The sequence below is a fragment of the Siphateles boraxobius genome, unplaced genomic scaffold (assembly GCF_051911475.1).
Source record: "Siphateles boraxobius isolate OS27281-9 unplaced genomic scaffold, OSU_SipBor_1 66, whole genome shotgun sequence".
In the NCBI taxonomy this organism is placed as follows: domain Eukaryota; kingdom Metazoa; phylum Chordata; class Actinopteri; order Cypriniformes; family Leuciscidae; genus Siphateles; species Siphateles boraxobius.
Window position 1 is genome coordinate 16122924 of NW_027509193.1, and position 14895 is coordinate 16137818.

The window sequence follows — 14895 nt, forward strand, 5'->3', positions numbered from 1 at the left end:
GGGTGTACAGCTGTTGTGAGTTGAATATGAGAGACTGCAGTTTGTTAGCGCTGTTTGCTTGTTCACTCCACCTCATTAGCTGTGCACTGAAACCTGCAACGCGCCATCAGATGAAAACCAGCATGCTATCCATCACAATGTAGCCAGGCATTTAACTGCTTCTACTGATCAAGGCGGGTCAAAGCATGTTGCCTTTGAAGCTTGAGATGCTGCGGCACACATTTCACTAAGAAACTATATCTCCGAAGGGTGGGGGAAGGCAATTAAAAAAGCTCGTCAGATTCTTCAGTATCATTATTGCTATTAAACACAGCTGAGCAAGGGTAATTACTGTCATTCTTCTCTTTGCTAATAAAAACGACTTCTCACTAGTGGCCACTGCAAGAATGGCAGCATGTCTCCAGTGTTCTTTACAGAAGTGCTTCTCAATTGGTGGGTCATAATACAAACATGGTGCTGGTCGAACACAATCTCATGGCAATTCATACCTATTTTACGTTTTGGTGAATTAGTGTCTAGTAATTCCGTTCATATGATTTCGATAAGATCTCATTCATACGTGGGGCCATTTACACGACACCATTTTCAACTAAAAACTAAAAACTGTATATGTGTTTTGTTTCATTTACATGACAACGGCGTTTTAGGGGCCTGAAAACGCAAACTTTTTTATAAACGGGATTCAAAGTGCTAGATTTTAAAAAAGATATTTGTGACAAAAGTGACATCATGCGCAGGCCTGGCATGAATAATATAGTGGTTTTAGTTGTTTTCACGGATCCATGTGAACGGGGAACGTTTGACAAAATGTTGTTTATGGTTATATAAATTAACTTATCTGATTTTAAGGACGTTTTTAGCTTATGTTTGTACAATAAATACTTCAGCGCTTCAATCAGGATGCTGAGATGCGAATCCACTGATTTAAAGTTTTTCTATGAGGTGGTCTTTGTTACTTTCACTCTTTGAATCACATTATGAACGATTGCAACTAATTAGCTGTTAACTTGTGGATATTGAGAGGACATCAGCGACGTTTAATGATTTTATGTGGAATATTAATATGTATCTGATCACATTCCAGTTTTGAGTTGCCATCCTCATTATACAGAAAACATGCCCTTAAATGTATCTAAAGCCATCCTTAACTGCAATCCATCACAATATAGTTCATTTTGCTTGTAATTTGCAGTTAGAATCTTGGCTTTGGCTTATAGATAGGCCTATGCTTTAAATTGCCCAATTAGCCCAGTCATTTATTCAGTGTGACCATTGACCAGGCTTCCCTATTGTGAATCTCAGCTCAAGGGATTTGATTTGTGTATTCAGTATGCAAGATATTTAATTGGTGTGCATTTTTTTAGCAATATGTAAGCTTTAATTGCACAGGGATAATTAACTAAATAGCCTTATTATGCACAGGATATTGGTCCAAAGGACACTAGTGTCCAAAATGTGGCCACACTTGAGTAAAATATTGTAACACTGCAGTCAGTTCAGGCGTTTCCATTTTGCACAAGGGTTAGCTGTCGATTAATACACATTTATGCATAGCCAAATTTCCCCTTGCACACTTCATTACCACTTTCATCTGTACACATTCAGATTGTTTATTTCTCTGTAATTAGTAGGTTAATTGGCTAACTTTGTCTTCTGCAGCTGGAGTATGCCGTATGACTCAATTGCATTTTGCACCTGGAAATTGCACAAATCGTGCAGCCTCCTAAAAAACTATAATCTGACCTACATGTCCTTCCTAAAATTGTCTTCCTGGATAGTGTCTTTTATCCCCCACAGGTTCAGTTGATGTAGAGATACAGAATTCATTCCCGAACTTTCCAGCCTTTTTGTTGGAGGAAGTTGGCTACCCATTTTTATATACAGCAGCATATGAGTGTCATGATCCTCAAGCTAATGCTATCTGATGCAAAAAAAGATGGTGGTATATTTTTATTAGATGCTATGAGTGAAAATCGCTCTTATAAAACTAATGGTGTATTAGAGAATGACCCTCAAAACACCCTATTGATTCCATCAGATCAGATTTTATAGCCCCGTCCTTCCATTATTGCATTTGCCTTCACATTACAGCACTTAGGGTTTTTGTTCTCCTTTCATAAAGGTTCATAGTCTCTCTTGATAATCATTGAGGAGGATGTAAGCATGTTTCCATGGCTGCTGAAGAGCTGGCCTGAACAGCATGTACATAAAATCAGCCTGGAAAACATATCAACCTGGGTGGGGTATCTCTGTCTTTCTCCTTTTTTTAAATCCTAAATTGTGTTCAGGAACATCCATACTCTACGGAGTTTCACTTGTTCTCCCCCAGACTACTGAAAGCAATGTTGTCATTTTTTTTTGATTTTTTTTATTGTTGTGAGGACTATGAGATATGCTTCGTAAACTATTATCCAATGTAAAATTAATCTAGCATGAAAACTAGCTAGTTTTAAACACATTAAATGTCTGTACCCACCTTAAAATTATCAATTTTGGTTTTCTCTCCTCAGAAATCTAGAATGTCTCAACTGGATCCATTACTTTAATACATAAGTGCCATTTTAGTAAAAACTATCAGACTTGTCTTACAGGGTTGCAAAAACCTAAAACCTCAGAAACTGAATAGAAAATAAAACGGCCACTGTAATATTGAGTTCCACCTCTTGAGGTTGATAAATTATACTTTATGAAGGTTACGAGTTTTAGGCCCCATTTTGTTCTCTATTTGTAGAAAATGGCAGTATATTTCTATACAACACTTACACAGTACTGCTTCTCTAGGGGAGTTATGTGGACGATTTAGCTCTCTTAATTCATATGACAAATTGGGGTCCCTGATGTTGGCCTCCAGTTTTCTGGGTCTTTATTTTCCTCTGTTTCTCTGTGGAGCAATACCTCAGCTGTCTGCTTTCCAGTAATTATTAGCTGTTAGGCTGAAACACAATGTGTTGGTTTTGACAATGAAAACACGTTTTTCAATGTCTGACAAGTGGCTGAATTAATAAAAGCAATGATTTCTTTAACAGATCTGCTACAACAAGACCAGCTTATTATAATTAAACAGGAACAGCTCTTTTTGCTATGTATATTGTCAGACTGTGGGTATTTAGTTAGAAACTGTCTCTTAAATGAGCAGAATAAAAATGGAAATTTAATTATCAGCGTCGAAGATGAGTGTATTGTTCTGCTACGTGAGGATTACAACAGATGACTCTGAATATTAAAAGAGATGAGTGTTTAAATCTACTGTCTGTAGCAGTGTTAGCCAGTCTGAATTGGTTTGTGTTTCAAGCCTAAAAATGTGCAAGAGGAGGAAAGATGGCAGAAAATACATTCAGTCTGTCTTTTATCAGAGCATTACTCATCTGTAGAACCAAGAAATAATCACATTGAACATCACAAATCATGTAGTTTAAGAGTTCATATATTTCATATTAGATTTCTACACTAATTGTTCAATATCTGGCCCCTTTATGCTCTTACTAGATGCTCCAAACTTGATCGTGACTGGCCTACTGAAGTCCTTATCAAAACCAGTCTAGAAATGTGGACACTATAAAGTAATCTTTAGGTAAAGTTTTAGTCCGCTTTAGTCAGAATAAGCACAGAAATGTTATCATCTCATAACCATTTACTACACCTAAATTTTAAATTTACACCTAAACCTGAAATTTGAATGATAAACAAAAAAATTTTTTGTATGTATGACCAACAAGTATGTTGATCCAGGTATGTTGTGAAATCATGGTCATTTTGATATCTGCATGTGAATATGTTTATGAATGTTCTTTCAAACTTATTGAGAAGCAACAGAAAAACATTATTTGTAGCTTAAGACCATGGCTATCTAAAACCCTAAATTCCTGTTTTTCTTAGGCATAATGGCTGATAAAGAGAAAGATGTGCGAGTGGTTGAGGACGAAGATGAACCAGATCTGAACTACCAGCCCCCGGCTCAAAAAAGCCTGCAGGAGATCCAGGAACTGGACAAGGATGATGAAAGCCTGAACAAGTACAAGCAAACCCTCCTGGGCTCTGGACCTGTGGTGGCAGGTTAGTGTACCTCCACAAGAAAACGCATGTTGCCTATTGCATGTGCACACCATTTATTAATACTATATTAGGTTATAATTTATACACTGCCATTAAAAAATAGTTTTTAATAATCTGTTCATAAAATAATCCAGAAAAACAGGTATGATGGTTTCCTCAAAAATATTAAGCAGCACAACTGTTTTCAAAATTGATAATAATAAAAAATGTATCAGCTTATCAGAATGATTTCTGAAGGATCATGTGACACTGAAGACTGGAGTAATGATGATGAAAAAAAATCAGCTAAGCTACATCACAGGAATAAATTACTTCTTAAAATATATTCAAATAGAAACAGTTATTTTAAATTGTAATAATATTTTACAATATTTCTGTTTTACTGTATTTTTGATCAAATAAATGCAGACTTTTCTCAACATTTGAAGACATTTTTAGTGGATCACAGTCTCACCGAAAAACTTCTAAAAATGATTTGAATCTTATTGATATTTGGACCCACATATATAGATGCACACAAATAATGAATGTTGCAAAGAATCTCATCTTGTAGAGATTGCATTGTCTTCATGGTTAAAGCTGTAGCTCGGCTCTCCAGGGACGGCTCTCCCTTCTCCTCCTGCTGTCTAGACGGATTCAGATCCCCCGGGGGACTCCAGTCTTGGTTCAAAGGCCCCAAACAATATACTCTTAACTCAGGGGAAGAATGAGAAGGTGGCTATCACTTAGTCTGAAGAGCATAGCTTTGAACTGCTTTGTTGTTTAGAGAAACATGAAACATGAATTATGATTCCACTCCCTGCATAACGCTGGATAATTTGCATTTGATGTTCTGTCCCGCTGCATTAATTATAAGATCTGTTATTGTATTTCTCACTCAGTTATGGAGTGCAAAAGCTTTGTTTCTTTTCTGTTTCTCTTCATGATGAATTGTGTCTGTGATATTATGATCAAAGCCCAGCAATCCTAATTTCTTTTGCCACAGGGAAAATCCAAATATACACTTCCAATCCTTTAAGTGTGAACTGAAATACTTGCTGATGCAGTGTTCCTAAAGGCATATAAGGCAGATTAATTTCTTCTTGACTCACAGGGCTTAAAACGTTGGATTTAGATGCAAATTAATTTTCTGTTGAGAATTAATCAACTGCAGTAATTTATTTTCTATTTTTTCCCCATATTCTAAAGCCACTTGTGTGCCTAGGGTATTTACCTTGCAAGTCCTCCGATTCATAAATGATTCATCTTTGTTCTGTTGGTTATGGCCAGGTTAATAATAGCCTTTATTCAATATGCTGGAATGCAAACAGCAGGTTGCGCTGGTATTTTATAGCGTTTTGTGTTTCAGTATAATGACTGAAAGATCTGCTAACAGTCCTGAGATCATGATGACCAATCAGGGCAAGGCAAAAAAAAGTGGATCTTTTGCCTCTTGAGAACTATGATACATACCCTTCCTTATGTCCTCATTTCCTTTATTGTGTAATAAATGAAAATTGCAACATAATTTTCTCACCCTCATGTCGTTCACAATCTGTATGTTAAGATCATTACCAGTGTCATTTTAGTACTATTTATATATTATAATATATTTTTCTTTTATTAATTTTATATTTTTTATTATTATTTTATTATTCAATAATTTTGTATTTTTATATTTTCAGTTTTCATATTAATTTATAGTAATTTAATTATCTGCTTGTCATTTTTATTATGATTTTTAAAATATTAATTAGTTTTATTTAAATTTTATTTCAGTTTTAATTATTTATTTCCAGTTAGTAATTTTAGTGCTTAAACTAAAACATATTTCAGATAGTTGCTAAAGCCACATTTTTAATTTTATTAATCTAACAATAATCAGTACATTATTAAATTCTCCTTTTGTACTACATAGAGGAAAAAAATGTGGGTCACCACATTTTTTGGTGAACTCTCCCTTTACCACTTCTCTGAGGTTGAAAACACTGGAAATATGAAACGGGTTTGTCCTGACGTTCATTCATTTGCCATAAGATCTTCTCAGATATAATAGTGGGATTATGCCAGGGTGATCAGTCATGTTTGGTGCTTGCGGTCCCCAGTGCGCAGTTTTGCGAGTGAGCATGCCTGCGGCGGGTGGCAGCACTTGTAGCCTTCAGCGGATGATGAACTGTAGTTCCCACTTTTAAAACCAGCCCACCCTGTATCAATAACACTGCATCAATGAGACCCGTCCAACAATTTGTTATGTGCAGTTTTACACCACTAGCTCCCTGCAGAAACAATCATTTAGTGGAGTTAAGCGCCTAAATTGAACTAGTCATCTGCCCTGCATGCTTCATGGGCCAACTTCTATGATGTAGGGCCTATGGGAGTTCACATATCACTCTCACTCTGTATAAACTGCCTTTAAGTTGATTGTGCGTGTGCGCGTGCGCGCATGTGTGTGTTTCTGTGTGTGTGTGTGTCTGTCTGTGGGTGTGTGAGTGTGTGTGTGTCCTTTTTTCGTGGAGCTTGACAGGCATAGTCATAATGCTCTATGAAAAAATAATAATAGCATGCAGGTTTTGAATGGCAAGAGGGTGAATAATGACTGAATTTTAATTTTTGGGTGAATGGTTCCTTTAAAGGGGGGGGGGGGGGGGGGAGATCTATCACTGTTAAATGTGCTTAGACAGCATGCTGGGGTCACCTGCAGTGGATCTGTGTCCACCTAAACCCTGACAGGCCCGATATATTTCTGTAATGGCCAGAGCTCCTATGGACACAAGAAGCCTGGGAGGGAATGCATGGCGGCTTATTAGCAACAGTGATTGACAAGACTTTAAATGCCTCTTTATCTTATAATGAAGGTGATTATGTTTGTGAAATACAGTGTAGGTCTGTTTCAAAAGCCTTCTGAATTTTTGGCTCTTTCATGAGACAAAGGCTGTTCCAAAGATAGGCAACTTAATTATGCTGTCTTTTAAGTTAACTTTTTTTTACTCATTTTTATATATGTATTTTTAGAGTATCATCCCCTTAGCTTATCAACATGCTAACATTAAACTCAATTTAAATCAGTTTTACCCAATGCGTGTATGTATTTGTGTGTATTTTTTTATACGTATTCGAAGTATCGTCTCATTAGCTTAGCAACATGTTAACGTCAAACTCAATCAGTTTTACTCAATCTGTGTGTTATTTTTTATATTTTCAGGAGTTATTTGAGAATCATCTCGTTAGCTTAGCAACTGGCAATCTGTTTTCTGTGAGGAAATTCGTGTGGTGCCTATATAGTGTCACCTCAAAGTCACTAACGAGGTTCCATGACCGTTAGTTAGAATGCTAAGTAGGCAGTAGGCATTAAGTCGGCTCACTAGGTTTTGGAATACAGCTTTTTATATTGACGACACATAAAATAATGGAAGTGAGTGTGAATTGTATGACTGGAGAAACCTGTCTTTCCACAAACCTGAATTGTTTGATGATGTTCATCTGCTGATATCTGAGATGATTAATGCGTCTTATTTACACACTGACTTGCCAGTGCGTTGCAGGTGCACATAAAAGCCCCATTTCCCCTCCCCATTTTTCCTCTATTTAGTCCAGTCTAAGTATACCCTCTGGCCTGAGACACATGCTGAATGTGTGGATGAATTGGCTTGGAGAATGATACTTCAAATTGTGTGGAAGATGTGTGCTATTACTTTTTTTTTAAGCGATCACACTTAAAGTCCCAATTTTGTGATGGAGAACTTGGTACAGGCAAGCACCACTCACATTTGCTCCAGAACCGTTATTAACCAGCAAATCATTTTGGTCTAAAAGCTTCACTGCATGCTGAGAATATTAAACCCAGTAAACACTGGTTGCCTATTCCTTATTGTGTATGCACTTGGGAAAAAAGGCTATTCTGATGGGTTTATCCTGTAGGTACAGTAGTTAACGTATGCTTCAATGATAAATGTAGAGGAGACATTTTGCTGTTTCTCATCTGTTTTATTTATTGCATTTCAGATCCCACCATTCCTAATGTTCAGGTGACCCGGCTGACTCTGATGTGTGACCAGGCCCCTGGACCCATCACCATGGACCTGACAGGTGAGTCTTACAAGACAATTGTACTAGTCAACAAGTGTAAACATAATCCACTTCATTTAAAATGAGAGCTGTCAGCTAATTCAATATCATTTTATTTATTTAGATTAATCAGATATACTAATACTTACTGTGACAATCCCTCAAATGGGGTTGTTTTATTTTATTTTATCTGTTTTACTGTAATACATTATTTTTATTATTTTGCACAGATTATTTTTTATATGATTAATTGTACTAAAATAATACTACATTGACTTATTTATATACTATTATATTATTTATTAATATTTTCAATTAGCTCCTATTTTTTATATTTTCAGTTTTTATTTACAACTAATTTGTTTAGTTATTTTAAAAAAAAATGTAATATCTATATTTGATTATATTTAAGCTTTATTTCAATTAATGAAAATTATTTGTATTAGTTTTAGTTTAATTTAACGACACAATACAATTTACTTTATTGTTCCCTTAGAGAATTTTTTCTTGGGCTCAGTGTATGCTGCATTTCACACAATAAATAAATAAATAAATAAATCGCATTTAACAGTCCAATAGTCCAGTTATGTGAGCAATAACAAAAACAACACTGATAACCCTATTTAAAATCCAAAGCATTCAACTTATATATTTTTTGTGCGATTAACGGTAGGATAATAGTCATGTGGGTTGAGGTAAGTGGGATGAATCTGTGATCTGTGGTTTTGTCCACACAAAGGCTGCTGATCAAGAGCTGGGAGGGCAGTTGCTTAGTTGACACTATTGACAGAGCCTCAGTAGCTCTGCACTGCATCCTAATGCTTCACCTCCCCTGCCTTCAGAGGGACGATGATGTCATTCCTTACACTGCCAGCCAATGTCATGCAAGCAGGCAGGAGATGGAGATCTGCAACACAATTCAACATACACTACTGTATGTAACCATGTACCCGCCCTCGATACACTAGAGGGGACTGTCAGGTCTTTTGACGGTCAGAGCAGGTTTCTGCCTTTGCCCTCAGCTGGTTCAATAGTGTTTTTTTTCTCTTTAACAACGGGAATACGGCAAAAGGTCACCTCGTTGCTAGGCAACAGGATGATTCTGGGCTGTTTAAATCAGAGATTTAAAGTAAGAAGCCCTTTTCAGATATAAAATCTGTAACATCATTCATACACAGTGTCAAACCTATATGGAGCAGCACATTTCCTCTTTTAGAACAAAACCAGAAATGACTTGCGGTTTGACTTGGTACAGGAAGGCGTTACCCTCTTAACACAGACTACATTGTTGCGCTTTTGTGTGTGGACTTCCTGTTTAGCAACTTTTATTCTTAAATTACCTCTGCACTGAAATAAAAGGAACAAAACAATTTATTTATTGGTTAATTTCTTTATTGGATGCCTGATGGCTGGTTAATGGTTATTATAGACTTAAAACTCGTGTACTATGTAACTCATAAATCTATGTAACTCAAGACAAAGGGTTATTTTTTGGTCATAGTTGATGTTACGTTCAGTTCATTATTTTTCTTATTTTGTGTAAAAAAATGTCTGTCTCTTATATCTCGTTTATTAATTCTGGTTATTAATTGTTGTCAAAACTGCCAAGAGTTTTTTTTTCTAGTAATGATATTCTCTTACAGTGTGATCCAGATAATAACAAAAGTTTGGGGTCAATAATTTGTTTTTAGGAAATTTATGTTTTTATAGCAAGGACACATTAAATTGATCAAAATTAGATAGTTGAGTCATTTATAATGTAACAAAACTTTGTTCATCAGAGTCAAAAAACAACTTCTAAACTTAAGCAGCACAACCATTTTCAACTAAAACTAATAAGAAAATTTCTTGAGCAGCAAATCATCATATCAGAATGATTTCTGAAGGATAATACATTTGAAAATAAATTACAATTTCAAATAAATTGTAATAATATTCCACAATATTACGGTTCTTACTGTATTTATGCAGCCTTGGTGAGTATAAGACTCCTCCTTCAAAAGCATAAAAAGTCTGTCTTACCCCAAACTTTTGAATGGTATATTAAATAAATAAAATGTTTTTTAAACATTTAAAAACATAGTTTTTGCACTGAAATACCGTGCTGCAGCTGTAAATTCATTCCAATTCATGAATATAGAGTGAACACTTCACTATACAAGAACCTGCAGACAAACAGCATAAAATATAATTCCATGAGCTGTAAACAGGAGCACATTAGAGATCTGTGATCAGGAACGCAGATGTGCCAGAGTCCTGCTGTGAGTGACAGCCGAGCGTGGCACCTCACTGTGGGACGTCCACTGGGATGGAACGAGCTAACCAGACTGAGTTTTTGATGGATGTGGAGGAAAAAGACTGTAACAGTTAGTGGTGGATGAAGGTGGGGAGCAGAACCTGACTCTACTCAAGACTCGAATAGCACTCAGCGTGACAGCAGAAGTTCTGCTCTGCTGACGTTCAGATTAGAGCAGCAGGAAGCCAGACCTTATCATGCTGCTCTTAATTGAATCCGAATAGTCCATATCTGAGCAGTTGAATATTGTGCAGTGTTCGTTGCATCCCCTCTTGAGAGAGATGTGAATAAAGCATAGAGGATGCACTCTTAACCCAGTCCGCACTCTAAAAAAAAACGTACAAATATACAGTACTGTGCAAAAGTCTTAAGCGGGGGACACATTTAACGACTGAATGGACGATTATAAATGAAATTTGATACTTACGACTGATCATGCCCAAATGCGCCGGTTCAGAGACAGTTGCGTTCAGTCGGTATTTAAAATCTGCTCCAGTCATTGGAAACAGTCTGTAAGTGTGTTCAGTTCAGTCTTAGAATGTTCCCGTAAGTATGTCCCGGCATTAGGCACATTAGGCACGTTAGTATTTTCACCCCAAAAAAATGGTTTTAAGCCAGTTAATTGTATCTTTTGCTGTAGTGTGTCAGTAGGAAATATCAGTTTACATTTCCAAACATTAATTTTGCCATTAATTGTAATTGTCTGACAACAGCCGGTGCTCCTCACGGAGATCTGATCTCACCATCATCAAGTCTGTCTGTGATTACATGAAGAAACAGAAAAAACTGAGACAAACTAAACCCAAAAGAACTGCGTCAACGTTTCCAAGACGCTTGAAGAAACCTGACTGTGAATGCGAATGATCGAATGTGTGTTTATTCTCAACAACTCGTAACGCAACGAGTTCATTCTCAAAGTATAATGAGTTAATTCTCAGCAATTTATTTAACCTTTTTTTTAAAAACACAAGTTTATTCTCAAAGTATACGTTTATTTAACGTATTTTTTCTCAAAACACGACTTTATTCTTGAAATTTAACGAGTTTATTCTCAATGTTGTATTTCGAGTTTTATAATCTCGCATTAAAATGACTTTAAAAGAGAGACAGTTTTTTATTATTATTATTACTTGGCCTTAACCCTCTTCTGTAGGAAACGTATCTTTTAGTAAAGGGAGATTCAGTGAGTTATGTTGATGGTGATGAGGTGTCTGTGTTGAACGCTGCAGCAGTGGGAGTGAGGGTGGAACGGGCTGCTCTTATTCTCACCTCTTGCCAGATTGCAGCTCCTCCAGACTGCTAGAGCCTTATTATCCATCTCCATCTTCGCTCTCTCATTGCTGTCTGGGAGTCATACAAACGACATAGTAGCTACAACAACTTCAGCAAACTGTGTTCACAACCAACCAAGTCCTTCTGAATCTGTAAGTGCTGGGAAGGAAAGAACACACATCTACACACACACATATACATATGTGTTTGTCTGTGTGCGCGTCTTCGTTGTTGGGACCAAATGTCACTTCCTATAAGGATAGTAAAACCTGAATGTTTTTCTTTTTGAAAATGTTAAAATAATACAGAAAGTTTTCTGTGATGGGTAGGGAGGGTTAGGTGATAAAATATAGTTTGTAAATTATAAAAATCATTATGTCTATGAAGTGTCCCTGGCCCAGTGCCATAAGGGGGCATCGACCCCTAAGATCGGATTTGTGCCCCTCAGTTTCAGTTTGTGCCCTCTCCCCGTTGGACTGCGATGGCCCCCTCGATTTCAATTAGAATTATAAATGTCCCCCAGGTCATGCGTCCTGGCTCTGAAAAATCCACATAAATCATGGAAACCCAACTTGTTTGTGTGTACACTACCAAACAAACGTCTGTGGTTAGGATGTTTTTTTTTGTAGTCAAAAGTTTTTCGTAGTTACTGTCATTTGACAGTATTATGGTTTCCACAAAAATATTAAGCCACACAACTGTTTTAACATGAATAATAATAAGAAACATTTCTTGAGCAGCAAGTCAGTGTATCAGAATGATTTCTGAAAGATCATGTGACACTGAAGACTGGAGTAATGATGCTGAAAATTCAGCTTTACCATCACAGGAATTACATTTCAAAATAAATTCACATAGAAAATAGTTATTTTAAATTGTAATAATGTCTCATGATATTACTGTTTCACTGTATTTTTTGCTAAAAAAAAATGCAGCCTTGTTGAGCATAAACAATTTCTTTCAAAAACATCCGCAAACTTTTGAACAGTAGTGTAAATGTGTGTATATGTAATGTGTGCGGACAATCTAATTTGCATGTAAGTGGAGCTAATCGGCATTTCATAAGGAGATCACACACCCCACGTTTTAACTCTCACTGTCGCAGACATGGACTAATCCTCTTGTCCAATCAGGATTATTTTATTACAGTGATTATCAGAGCTAGATTTAGTCAATTACAGATAAGGAATTTTCATCTTTGTGATGTAGAAAAGGTTTAGAGAGGGTTTGATGCCGCTTCTGTTATATTGACATTGACATCACACGTCAGCACATGCAGAGAATCCACTTCAAGATGGAGAATCTCCAAGCCGAGGTCCAGTTCCACTAGAATGATAAAGCTAAAATAGTTCTTAATACTATATTAATACTAAAAATAGTATTAATGTTAAGGACACTAATAAACACAGTCTGGCATTTGGCATCATGTGAATGGGCCAAAAATCATCATTAATGTTGTTCATTGTATCAATCTCCGATTTCTCCTTCCTCCCTGGTCTCTTTCAGTATCCATTACAAAGCACTTAGGGCAGATTCAAGGGATAAATTGATAACGCAGCAGTTGCACTTTTGTAAGGAAGCTCTTTGCATTGAACTCATTTGAACTACAAGAAAAATGCGACCTGCAACATAAAAGTCTCGCATTTACAAATATGATATTGATTTTTGTTATATTTCTTTAAAATTGTGATTATAACCAGTGTTGGGGAAATTTAGTTTTAAAAGTAATTTTAACATTACAATATTGCGTTACTCCCTGAAATGTAATTAGTTGCATTACGTTACTTTTATGAAAAGTAATGAGTTGCATTATTTTTGTTATTTTTTCCCACCTGGGCTGGGCTTGTTTGTATGTTTTTTAATGACAAAAAAAGTTATATTTTGGCAAATGTAAAGAACCTTACACACCAGAAGTGAAATGTAGAAGTTTAACGCTGAATGAAATGCAAATCCACTCCTGTACAGTAGAGGTTGCAACTCAGAAAAACCTTTTGTCTGTGCTGCTATTCTGAATTGCAAAAAATATATATGGTGCACCTTTCTCCTGATTTCATTCAACATGGGGACAGGAGAGGTGTCAGAGAGAGCTCAGCGCGCTACAACTGAAGAAAACGCATGCAAATAGAAAAACACCCGCACATTAATAAAACATCTTCATCAGTTTCACAACACATATGTGCTCCAAATAGTCACTACACAACCAAATACAGAAACGTGCTGCAAATAGCACAGACCACAACAGAAACGTTTCCAAGTGACCCCAATAAGTGACGAATCCGGCTAGGACATGCTTATGGCTCAAAGTTTACTTTTTTATTTATTTAACTTTTTTTTTGTTTTTTGTTTTTTGGGCAAAACATACAGAGATGACATGTTTATGACAATATATACAATATACAAAATGTGTTAACAATATGTTCAATGTCATCAGAATACAAATGAGAAAAGAAGAGTTAACAAAGAGCTGAAAAAAAGATAGAGAAAAAGAACACAAGGGTAATATATTAATCAGTTACATTGTACACATTTTTTCATGTTATGTTTAAATAAGTTTTATAAGAAATGTTATGTAATGCAGAGTCCAAAGAAGAGAAGTTTTAAAGTTGAGACACTCAATCACAGATATATATATTTAAAAACTTTTTTGAATAAAATTTATATTTATTTGCAACAGTTATGTTAACAGCAATAATATAAGATATTTCTGGTAATAACAGCTCTTCAGTTGATGGACACGGTGCTGCGTTGTCATGGGAACATCCCAGGTGAAAATAATGAGGAAATGACGTTGTCTTTCATTGCTCCCTTCATCAAGTGCGTTCCAAACGGCTACATAATGGCCCACAAGTGCCCTGCTCACTCCAAAGTCCCCACTTCAAGGGCTCTGCCCTTCGAAGGGAGTAGGGCATAAAGATGCTCACGAGCAGTAAGCACGCCCAGCCGGTTTCGTCACTTATTGGGGTCCTCTGGAAACATTTCCGTTGTGGTCTGTGCTATCTGTATTTGGTTGTGTTGTGAGTATTTGGAGCACACATGTGTTGTGAAACTGATGAAGATGTTTTATTAATTTGCGGGGTTTTTTCTATTTGCATATGTTTTCTTCAGTTACAGCGCACTGAGCTCTCTCGACCACGGTAGAAAAGGTCCTGGCGTTACTTATTTGAAAAAGTAACTCCGATATTTTGTTGTAAATATAAAAGTAATGTGTTACATTTGAAAAAAAGTCAACT

The 14895-nt window shown here is 36.2% G+C and overlaps 1 protein-coding gene across 2 annotated transcripts in view; it reads left to right on the top strand.

Moving 5' to 3' along the window:
* arhgdig (Rho GDP dissociation inhibitor (GDI) gamma) overlaps nucleotides 1-14895 on the top strand; it is a 29330-nt gene that overhangs the window by 10220 nt on the left and 4215 nt on the right. For both annotated transcript variants that reach the window (XM_077212625.1, XM_077212626.1), the window contains exons 2-3: nucleotides 3877-4053; nucleotides 8035-8118. In XM_077212625.1, coding sequence (XP_077068740.1) covers nucleotides 3882-4053; nucleotides 8035-8118 — 256 coding nt within the window. In that variant the 5' untranslated portion in view covers nucleotides 3877-3881. The remainder of the gene's footprint in view (nucleotides 1-3876; nucleotides 4054-8034; nucleotides 8119-14895) is intronic.